This window comes from Perissodus microlepis, chromosome 8, assembly GCF_051167445.1.
Source record: "Perissodus microlepis isolate ML-2025 ecotype Zambia chromosome 8, ASM5116744v1, whole genome shotgun sequence".
Taxonomy (NCBI): Eukaryota; Metazoa; Chordata; class Actinopteri; order Cichliformes; family Cichlidae; genus Perissodus; species Perissodus microlepis.
Window position 1 is genome coordinate 21,633,188 of NC_140468.1, and position 11,235 is coordinate 21,644,422.

The 11,235-nt window shown below is 41.2% G+C and overlaps 1 protein-coding gene across 1 annotated transcript in view; it reads right to left on the reverse strand.

Moving 5' to 3' along the window:
* The window catches only part of shisa8b (shisa family member 8b), a 43,791-nt gene extending 32,876 nt beyond the window's left edge, over positions 1 to 10,915 (reverse strand). Inside the window, exons 1-2 of the mRNA XM_084938206.1 lie at positions 10,458 to 10,915; positions 8,821 to 9,485 (exon numbers count right to left, since the gene is read on the reverse strand). Of these exons, the coding sequence (XP_084794332.1) occupies positions 8,821 to 9,452 (632 nt within the window). The 5' untranslated portion in view covers positions 9,453 to 9,485; positions 10,458 to 10,915. The remainder of the gene's footprint in view (positions 1 to 8,820; positions 9,486 to 10,457) is intronic.
* Positions 10,916 to 11,235: the final 320 nt, after the last annotated feature.

Here is an 11,235-nt window from a genome sequence, read left to right on the forward strand (position 1 = left end):
TTTAGTCTGGAGAATGCAGTGTCTGTGTTTTCTGCAAAGAATTTCAAATTCCGATTTGTCTGACCACAGAGCAGTTTTCCACTTTGCCTCAGTCCATTTGGACATTTTGCTTCCTTCCTGCATGATAGAGCTTTAACCTGCATTAGTGGATGGCACTGCAAACTGTGGGAGTGTTTGTAATTTTTTTCTTTGACACGCTGCCTGTCTAAGATATTGTTTTATACCCAATCATGTTACTGACCTGTTGCAATATTTTTCATGACACTGATACTTTTTCTATGTTCTATTGTGAATAAAATATGAGATTATGTGATTTGGATATCATTGCTTTCTATTTTTAGTTGCATTTTACACGGTGTAACAAATTTTATTGAAATTGAAGTTGAAGTACAACAACAAGCAAAGGAAAACTTTGCCAGTGTCTAGACAAGCACACTTCATGCAGTATTGTTTTTGACTGCTTCTCCTTTTTGGCCTGTTACCTGTCAGTCAACTTATGCATAAGGACAAGAACACTTTTCAATTTAGGAAATTCAACATGTTCCTTTATCAACATTAAACCTGCGGAAGTATTACTAATGGACAGACAGCATTTCTGCTTCATAACCCTTTTCAGTTCAAATTTTTCAAAAAATGATCCAAATGTAATAAAATAAAACTTTAACAGACAAACAGACAAAACTCTCATTGTTACGACTCAAATGTTTTTGAAATGCCTTGTTCCAGACATGAGAGATGTAAGGATGGCTATCTTTGATATTTTCAATTCCCAGCACCTTTACTCAAAAAAAGGGGGGGCGACCACAAACACAGAAACAACACAGTGCCAAACCCTTAAGTCAGTGTGCGTTGACCCACATTTAAGTGTGTGTGGGCCCAGTGAAGCCTGGCAGTGGTGAGGAGGAGGAGGAGAGAGGAAGGTAAAGTAGCTGCAGGGTGAAAATTGTCACTTCTGATGGAGCCAGGAATCTGTCAGCTTATATGTTCTTTCACTTTGGGAGGAACTGCGACGAGTGATGACGCAGGCACATGCATATGCACACTTTATCACATTTGTTTGCAAGCATGCATGCATGCAGACATGCTCACGCAAACAGTGGCGACAGGTGAGTGGTGATAGAGAGTGACAGCTCAACCCTGGAGGTACTGAAAAAGTAGGAGAAATTTTGGAAGGTGGGGTTATGGAAGTGTAGGAGAGAGCGGAGGAAACTTAGTAGTAGTAGATATTTACAGCTTGTAGTGGCTTCACTTGCTTCCTGTCTGCAGTCCGTGTACGGGGCAGGCTGCAGGGATAACTTCACATCTATCTTTTCTAGTATACCTGTTAAGCTGTGAACCATGATGCTGTTCATGCAGGTTTCGGGGTGCTTTTCCTTCACAGATTAAGCACCTCCAGTATCAGTTCCAGAGAATCCAATCAAGATCCTTTTATTAAAAGCTAATTAAGAGAGAGATCCCTTATATCGTTGAGCCCCTCAGAGGACAAGCTTGTTTAAATTGTTATTTACATTATAAAACTGCAGATAGCTGTAACGTTATTACTAGTTTCTTGATTTGGAGCCCAAAAATGTGAGCTAAAGTACTGTTGGGTCACTCTCTTGTGTCTTTTGACCATTGAGCGTAGAGCCGTCTTTGTGATGGAGTTATTTATAACACTGGGTTAGCAGGGCTCTGTTTGAGATCGCTTTCAGCCAAACGATGGCCAGGATTCTCCAAAGGCTTTTGGTGTGAAAGGTTGAAAGTTTGTTGAGGTCGCTGTCTGTCACCTCCCATTACTCTGAGCCACAGAGCAAAGAGAACGGCACACAGTGGGGATTTAACTTCATTTGGTGTGGTTGTTGTACTCTGATGACCTTAAGACTCTGTTCATCCTTGATCTTTTTCTTTGGTCCTTCTCTGTCCAGTTATGTGAAATTCTCACTGGTGAGACCTCTCAGTTCACCGGGATTAATGCTGAGCTGTTAATAATCAAGGGCATCTCCTCAAGTTTGGTCTGGTTCAGGTGTGCACAGCATTGTGGATGCAGACTGTCTGATGCTCCTTGGTTTGGAACTTTCAAATGCCAATATCTATTGATTGGATTGAGTTAAAAAGTATGAGACACATCTCATCCCCCTCTTTTGTCCATCCATCCTTTTTCTTCTGCTAATCCAAAATATTTCAAATAAAAGATAAGGAGCAACTTCTGGGTCTGAAAAGTGAAATCATGAGGTACCTGCGTTCTTTGTAATGGCCAGCAGAGAGCAATAACTCTGGTTGTAAAAAGAGCAGAGATTGTATAGAAATCTATTAAAAAGTTTTACCACAGTTCTCTCTCATTGTATGATCTCATTAAAAACATTTGTGATGAGCAGATGTTCTCAGTTGCTAATTTCAAGTCCTCATTAATATGCCTTAATGTTCATTTTGTACACTTTTATCCCATTTAGAGTTGAATCCATGATAAAGCAGGGCATGCTTTAAGGTGTGGGTATTTTGCATGTTCCTGAGGTACCAACTTGTCAATCACAGTCTCCTGTTAGCAGTTGATCAGTAACATCTTCACCTCCCTTATGACATCTGGCTTAAAAAAAAACAAAAAAACAACAACAACAACAACAAAGAAGTGTCCAAAATGCTTATCTCAAGGCTTTAAAATAGCTTGAGGTACAGCTCTTCTCTCGCTCCTCTGCTTGACCTAAGAGGTCAAACACACTGTAACTTAAAAAAAAACACTAGCAAATAGAAAAAAATATTGCAAAACCACACAAATCACAGCAGAAGTAATTTAGTGAGTCAATAACATGATTTAACAGAAGCATTGAATAGTGAACATGTAGCGAGAGCTGGAGCCCCCTGTTGAAGTACTGCAGGTTGGTCACAATAATAACAGAAACTTAGTCTGACATTAGTAACAAATATATATACTTAGATATTAATAAAAATATATTAATTTATATGAAGGGAATTGAAACTGGTAATAGGAGGCGAGTCGTCCCCTAAATCACTTCCGTTGCGTAGTTTTTTTCTTTTGTTTGCTTCTTTTTTAAATTCCGTTTTTCTTCTCTCTGCTTTTTGCATTTCCTATGTTTTCTCAGATCGTGTGTTTGACCTCTCAGGGTCACTGTACATTTTATTTTAAAAAAGTTTACATCAACGTGTCACTAGTGCCCTTGAACTACAAAATGTGACTCAATATTTTCTATTTGGAAGCGAGAGAAAGGGTTAAATAGCAAAGTGATTCTATGTGCTTTGTGTGAGTGGTGATGGACCCATATATATGCCCATGCTATATTGAGTATCACTTATTTGCGGACCTTAATACAGGGCAGAGCAGTCAAACCATTTAAGCAATGGCGTCCTTCGTTATGTAATGCCGACTAAAAAAGCAGCTGGCTTAAAAACACACCGGATAAAGATGACATGCCAGAGCAGTCAAAGATGTAGCTTTGATGCTGGATGGAAACCTCAAGAACAGAAAAGATAATGTTGTGAAAAAGAATTCCAACAGAAGCGTCCTTTGATGTAGGAAGGGTTTTTGTTTGAGGTTTCTTCACCAGAAAAAGTTTTCAATCTTTTAGGGGCACAATTGTCCCCGCATGGGTTCACTCTGAGTACTGCCTCTGTTCACGCACACTTGTTAGCATTAATCAGCGATTATAAACTGGTCACAATTGTGAATGAGAGCATGAATGGCTGTCAGTCACTCTGTATTAGCCCTGCAGCGGCAGTCTGTCCAGGGTGTACGCAGCCGCTTGCCTGAAATCAGATGGGCAAGGTTCCAGTCCCTGTGACCCTGAACTGGACAAGCAGTTCAAAAATACATGAATGAATAAATGGGTCTCTGATGAATGGATCTTTAAATGAACAACTATGTGTATGTGTGTATCTTGTGACTGTTCCCCTGATTGTTTCAGTCTTGGCAGTGTGTTGGGGACAAGAGTAGGTGCAGTGCTGTATTTGACACATTATCTCTGATCAATGACGCCAGAGAGACATCACGAAACTAGCATTTTTGGCAGCTGCTATTATTTAAGACTAAATGAATATTTTATAATCACTTTGGCAACAAAAAGTCACTCATACATTAAATTAAAAATTCCTGTCATTATTGTTGTGCCTTGACACATAGATTAATTAACAGTGGTCACAGCTGTCTTGTTTTCGAAACATGCTAGCTGCTAGAAATTAGTAAAATATAAATAGATTTCGGAAGCGAGGCTTTTTCTATCCACCCAATCTTTTCCTCTCTTTTCTGAGAGCACCTGGAGCGCTGTGTCACACACACTCATTAATGTACTTACTTGCGCAAAAACACAGCCCTCCATCCCAACCATGTGACCTCCACCATGTTGTTTCCAGGTTTTTCCCACTTTGCTAGGTGGACGCTATGTTGCAACACATCTCACCTCATGGCTGTTCTGACCTCTTACTGTGGTGATCTGACCCATGCACATGTAACCCAAATGCCACCGCTATTATTCTTGTTGTTAATTGAACTATAAATCAAGATGAGTGTGAGTGTATGTGTGCGTGTACACGTAAAATCATGAAGGTCATTTGTGTTTGTTTACGGTGTACAACCGGCCCCGCTCCAGTTGAAGCCTTTCATTAAACACGACACGCGTGACCTAAGGCGCTCTCCATTGTTGGCTGGGGATTAGTGCGGCTTGCAAATACCCCGAACCTTGTGCGGCTGGAACGAGTCGAGGGCTATTAGAAGGTGTGTGTGTATGTCCTTGTTTACATATCTTTGTGGTGACCAAAAATTGGAAGTTTACAATGCTACGGGGACAAAATCCCGGTCCCCACAAGTTTGAAGGCATTTTTCAAACTCAAAATGTGGTTTTAGTGTGTGTGTGCATGGAAGGAGAGGGGAAGGAAGTCTGCGAGGAGGATCACTCTGGATTTTAACTTTCAAAGCTGATTTGGGAAAACTGTTAGGATTTTAGCCCGCTAATCACCCTCTGCTTGCAGGATGTTAAGAGAAAGAGAAACCTGTGGTGGGAAGCAGGTGCACGGCATGAGTTTGAGAGCTGCAACAGCACACGTGCAGATTGCAAAAGTCTTGCTTTGTGCTTGGCCGCTCTAACATCCGTCTCTAAAGCGCATGCAGAATTTGTGCATCTCACCTTATGAAGTGTGTGTGCTATATATGAAGTCCTGGATTGCACGTACACTTTTATAGCAGGGATTTATGTCAGCAGGCTAATAACTAAACAAGCAAGCAGGCAGAGTAACCCAAAAATGGTAAAGCTGTAATCTCAGTGAAATTTGTTTAATCTCAAAGGGGAGCAGTAATCTGTCAAGATGGGCTCACGGAGGGAGGATGTTTATGCAGCCACAGTGTTTCTATTTCAGCTTAGGTGCTACCCTGCAGAAAATGTTAATCCTAGTGGTTTGGTATCTGCAGAATGAGTTTTGCAGTTTGAGTTAATGGGAGACACACAAGGACGACTGATGGTCAATGGAGGTTTTGGTGGCACCAGTGCAGCCGTCCTCATGTTTAGCTTCTCAATTAAAATTCAAGTGAGAAAAATGATGTGGGAGAGATGGGATGTTTGCAAAGTGAAATGGAAAAGGGGGGGAGGAATGCATGAAGATCAGAGTGACTGAAAGTAGCTGCTGGTTTCACTTCTTATCCTTGCGAGTGAAAGGGGGGATAAAAAGCAAGAGAGGTTGATAGAAGGACATTTGACCTGGTAAAGAAGGAACAAAGGAGACGTGGAAGAAGGCTGAAGGGGAGGACTCTTACGAACCAAAACAGAGTGATTTGTGGTGAAGAAATTCAGGATGAGAGGGACAAATAGCGCGTGATGAAACAGATTTTCAAGCAAGAAAATGAGATCAAAAACAATAAGCCTGGAGAGATAAGAAGAACAAACTCTATGGAGAAAAGAATGAGAAGAGGCAGCTAGAGAGTTGGTTCAGGATGAAAGCAGAGAGATGTGAGCCCATGCTGCGCTGTAATGATTTCCTGAGGCGAATAGACTGAACTTTGAACCATGTATTTAACTCTATACTGCAGCTGGAGTGTATGCACGATTGCATTTGTATCAGGAGAAAGGCTAAAACTCAAACTACAAATCTTTTTTCTTCTCTAGGTTGTGTTTCAGTAGCTCAGTTTAAAAGCATCAGATTCACAGTGTAAAATGTGACTTCATGTGCTCTTTCTGAAACCCTGACACATTTGTACACATGAGACATTCTAACACAGACGCACAAGTTAAAAGTGCTTAGCTGCAAAAAAAAACAAACCCTCAAAAACTAGAAAGTTGGTTTTCTCTGTTTCATGCTTACAAGAAAAGCAAACAGTACGCATAGAGCTGAAGTATAAAAGAAAAACTGAAAAAGAAACAAATAAATGAACCCTAAGAATAGACAAGAGAATAAACAAGAATAAATATGTAAAGTTTTAGGTGTGTACACTGATGAAGCACTAGCTCAAAGCTTAGTTAACACAGGTGAAAATAAACTAGTTCACATCCATAGCTGACTTTAAACTGAAAATTAAGCCTCACCCACATATAAAGCAATTTGCTCACAGCACATTACTTTGTAGCTGACAGCTGGTCACTATTTGTGACATTCCACCCTCATGTTTGTTTACCAACCCCCAGTTATGTCAATCAACAATTCGCTTCACTCCCATTGGTGGTTGCCTCAAAACCGAGATAAGTTTAACACTGTATGTGCCTATTTTGTGTTGTTGTGATGTTGTTTACGCTATTTCACCTCTCAAATAATACTGACATTGTATTTCTGCAATTGCAAGCGTCTTCCTGTGCTATTCTCTTTCAGTAGAGCTGTCATTTTTAGTAGTGCCATCCATGGAGGCCCCATTCAGTGCCAATTCTAATCTAAACACATCCCTGTAAACCTCTGTAGGATCATACATCAGCATCTCCAAAAACCAAGAAATAAAAAGTGCTGGTACTGCGCAAAATGTAATCACTTAAATAATGAGATGCGTCATTAAGTAGATTCAGATTCAAAACTGATGAGTTAACGAATGTTAAAATGTTCTTTGGGAACTTTTGTTGATGTTCGCTTATGTCATTGAGCTTTGGTAATATTTGCAAGTGATCTTCATTCATGTGCAGATATTTCCCAGGAGATGCCATACTCATTCTAACTTTTCAGACATGTCAATAATGTGCCTGATGTTTGGACTGAGAAGATCAAGTTTTTACTGAATTTGTTCAAATTTGCACTCATAAAACTCAACTTCAGGTTAAAGCTACATCGTCTATTGGATGTTTGAGGGAAAAATATTTGGTGATTTAAAAATTTAGTTACTTAAAAAAAAAAGATAAACACATTTTCTTAAAACTTATCAAGTGCATTTGTTCTATTTCTATACTCTCTTGCCCTCTGCCTGACTCTGCTCAGATCAGCTGGTTGTGATGCTTGTGGGGAAGTTGTGGAGTGCCCTCTGGTGGACAGATGACCCAAGTTTGTAGTTGGAGGGCATTTCTCCATTTCTTTACTTTTAAATTTAAATTTTTCATCATAACATTATAAATGTTGATACCAGTAAATTGCCAAATAGCTAATATTACTCTCCTAATAAATAAGTCAGACTCAGTTTCAAATGGTCAGATGGACTTTCTTCAGCAGCGCCTAGCCTAGTATAGCGATTTTGCGCATCATGTGATACACACATTGCTTGACTCATGTCCACCATATTGGACATTATACAACCAATGGTTGGGTTCATAGAAGTTTCTGGCTGTCTGTAGATGAAATCAGTGGCAAATGGGTATTATACTAATAGATATCCCAATGTTTCCTTTAAAGGCAGATTTTAGTTGCACTTTTCAGTTTTATGCTGCTATCCTGGCTAGTGTTTGCAGACAGACATGTTCCATGCAAAGTACGGGTGACCATAACAATTTGATAGCAACCAAAGCAATTGGGGAGTCCAATATTTTTGCCTGGAGACCAGTAATTACCAGGGGGTCACAGACCAGTCTCAAAGGTCTGTGTGATGGGGGCCTTATTCATTTGACCCTACATTATTGCCATCATTGCCACAAGTGGAAAATTTTGGACAACTTAATATTATGTATTTAACATTCATGTCTGCCAGGGTTTGAAAATTAATTTGAGCACATTCACATATTATAAGGCCTCCAGTAAAAAATTCAAAGTCTGACACTGAGACACAAAATGCTATCTTGGAATTAACAATCTGCTAAATAAATAAATGCAAATCTGCATTTTGTCTATTTTGAGTTTTCTGCTCAATATGCTAAGGTAAGCCAGAGCAAACCCATAAATAAGCAGCCTTTATTAATTTATTAATTATTCATTTGTCTGAGGAAGTGACCTGCTCAAATGTACATTTAAATTCAAAAATGCTTAAATTCAAAATGTGCATTTGTTAACCCTTGACTGTAACTGTTTTGTATTTCAGAATGGTTTTTGCACGTGTCTGTGTTTTGAGATGATTTTTAGGTATAAAGTATAAGGGCTGGGAACATTGTCTTCATTTATTAGCAATCTAACAATAACCTCTGTAAGCTGGAAAAATGAATCCTCACGAATAACCTTCCTCCTCCTTTTCCCTCATGACTACTGCTTGGTTATTAACCTGCTGGTGTGCACAGAGTGCCAAAGGAGAGGAGTACCTCTCCTGTGTCTGTGGTTGGGCTTACTCCAATACAACAAACGATCTATATTCATATACAACAAGAAAAAAAGACCCATCGATAAAGAATAAACATGTCTTTTGTCGTATGTTTTAATTAGGGGATAAATGAGCGTTTTCTAGAAATTTGAAAACCTGTGCATCTCTCTCACACATGCGCGCACACACACACACACACACTTCTTCACCTGGAGTTGAGGTCGGCCTGTGCTGCCCCTCCTACTCCTCCTCCGCTTCCCCCACGGCTCTTCTCCAGGCCCAGTTTAGTAAAGATGCCCACCAGTACCATGATGGCCACCACCCCACAGATGATGTACACGATAAGTTGCGTGCGGTCCCGGTCCAGGTCTCCCTGTCCCTCTGTAATGGTGGCAACTGGTTTGCCAGTGTTTGCCCAGATGGGAGTGTCATAGTTGGAGCAGATGCTCTGGTCCAAGCGCTGCTGACGGAACTGGCAGCAGAAACGGTAGAAGCAGGTACCGCAGCAGTACAGGAAGACACCGGCGTTACAGTTGAAAGGTGGGTCCCACTGACCCATGACATCATAGTAACCCTGGCAACGTGTCCCACCAGCAGGAGGGAGATCCTCATCATCTGTATCTCCACCACTGTTGGGAGTGGAAAGCCCTGTCTCTGGAGGAGTGTTTTGGGTGGTCTCTGTATAGCTGGTAGTTGTCTGGTTAGTCAGTGTGGTAGGTGAATCCTCAGTTACTCCCACAGCTGTAACTGATGGACCCTGGGTGAAGGCTGGCCGGATAACCAAGAATAAAAAGAGGAAGGAGAGAAAAAAGGGGCAGGAGAAAGGGTTGGTGGCTGCCATGTTTCCTGGAGAACCCAACGTCCCACCTACAGGCTTTGAACAGGAGGGAAGCAGGTGGAAGAGTGTTAGCAACAGAGCAACAGCACAGACATCAAATAAGGTAAAAGTAGTTTTACTGAGAAAAGCAAACCAAAAAATCCCCACAGTCTAAAAAAAATTCCCAGAAGTATCTCAAAGCATGTTCCTGTTAAAACACATGACTTATCTATTGATCTGACACATTTATGAAATCAATAATGAAAAGAGGGCAGAGTACATTTTTAAATAGGTCACTATCGGAGACTTTTGTCATAAAATGCGATGTGATACACACTCGCTGCTCTCTCCTACTCCCTGGGTGTTTGGTATGCAGGGGAAACAACAGGAAGGCTACGCAAAGGCTAATTAACACTACCCCCAAAAAACCATTGGCTGCCCTCTGCTATCACTTGAGCCCATCACCAGATCCTCCTGTCTCAGTAAAACCAGGGCCATCACAGGTGACCCCTTGCACCCCGCTCACCACCTGTTTGACCCGCTGCCACTCCGGATGTCGCTTCAGGTCAATCAGGTTCCACACCTGCAGACTCACAAACAGCATCTTCCCCTGGGCCATTGCCACTTTTAACATACAATATCCTGTCCTAATCATCACTCAGGCCCCTCACACACCGACTCCACTCAGACCAAGTGCATTACACTACTTCCAAGCACTTTGCAACCTGTTCTTCTATTGTGTTTCTTCCTCCTATATTCCTCGTGATTATTGATATTTTTCATGTTTGTTATTTACTCATGCTGTCTTACTATTTAATATTTTATTCCAGCACAGCTGGTGTAGAGCACTCACAATTTTGTTGTACATGTACAATGACAATAAAGGGCTATTCTATTCTATTCTATAACTTACTTCTCAAAGATATTAAAAAATGCAGAAAAGCAAGTGACAGTTCAATTTTGTTTAGTTTTGAAAGAGCTAAATAGGCAAGTCATTTCATGCTTGAAAATCATTGACTGGGTCCTCACCTTCTTCGCAGTCCTCCGTCGACCCTGTGCGTTTCTTCCTCAAAGTTCAAGGGCAAAAAAATGAAATCCCTCTAGAAATATCCACAAACTTTAGCCAGCAGCATTTTTGCCCCAAGTTTACCCTCGCTCCTCTTACCCTCACGTGTTCTCCATTTTCAGCCGTTGATTTAATTGAACGACTTAAACAAACCCAAAGCGATGCACTCCTTTGACCGTCTTTACACTCTTCTTTACAGTCCTCTCTATCACCTCTTGCTCTTCTTCTCTTCTTCAAACGCTGTGCAGACAAAGGCGGCTGATGTGAGTTCGGTCAATGACTTTTAGGCTCCTCTACTGCCAAGATCCCCTTTGCGCTGTGTGTGTGTATTTGTCCATATGTGTGAGAGAGAAATCAAGAGTGTGTGTGGTGGTTGCACCGAGCCCTGAAACAGTTCAGGAACCAAATGCGATCTCCTCCTCTGTTTACTTCCACTCAGTGCCAGACAGTGAGAGAGGAGAGATAGGAGAGAGCGTGTGTGGGGGGGGTGGGGGGGGGGGCAGAGGGGCGCTATATCCAGCTGCATTTCCCATCATTCCCAGAGGGAAAAAGGACTGGAAGGAGAGAGATGGGGAAAATATAAAAAAGAGGAGAGGAAAAAAAACTCAAATGTTTGTGTGTGTGTGTGTTTACTATATGTTGAAATCTTGGCCCCTATCATACCACACACACACACACACACACACACACACACACACACACACGCCCCACCTCGTCATCCACCCACCCTGCCTCCCCATC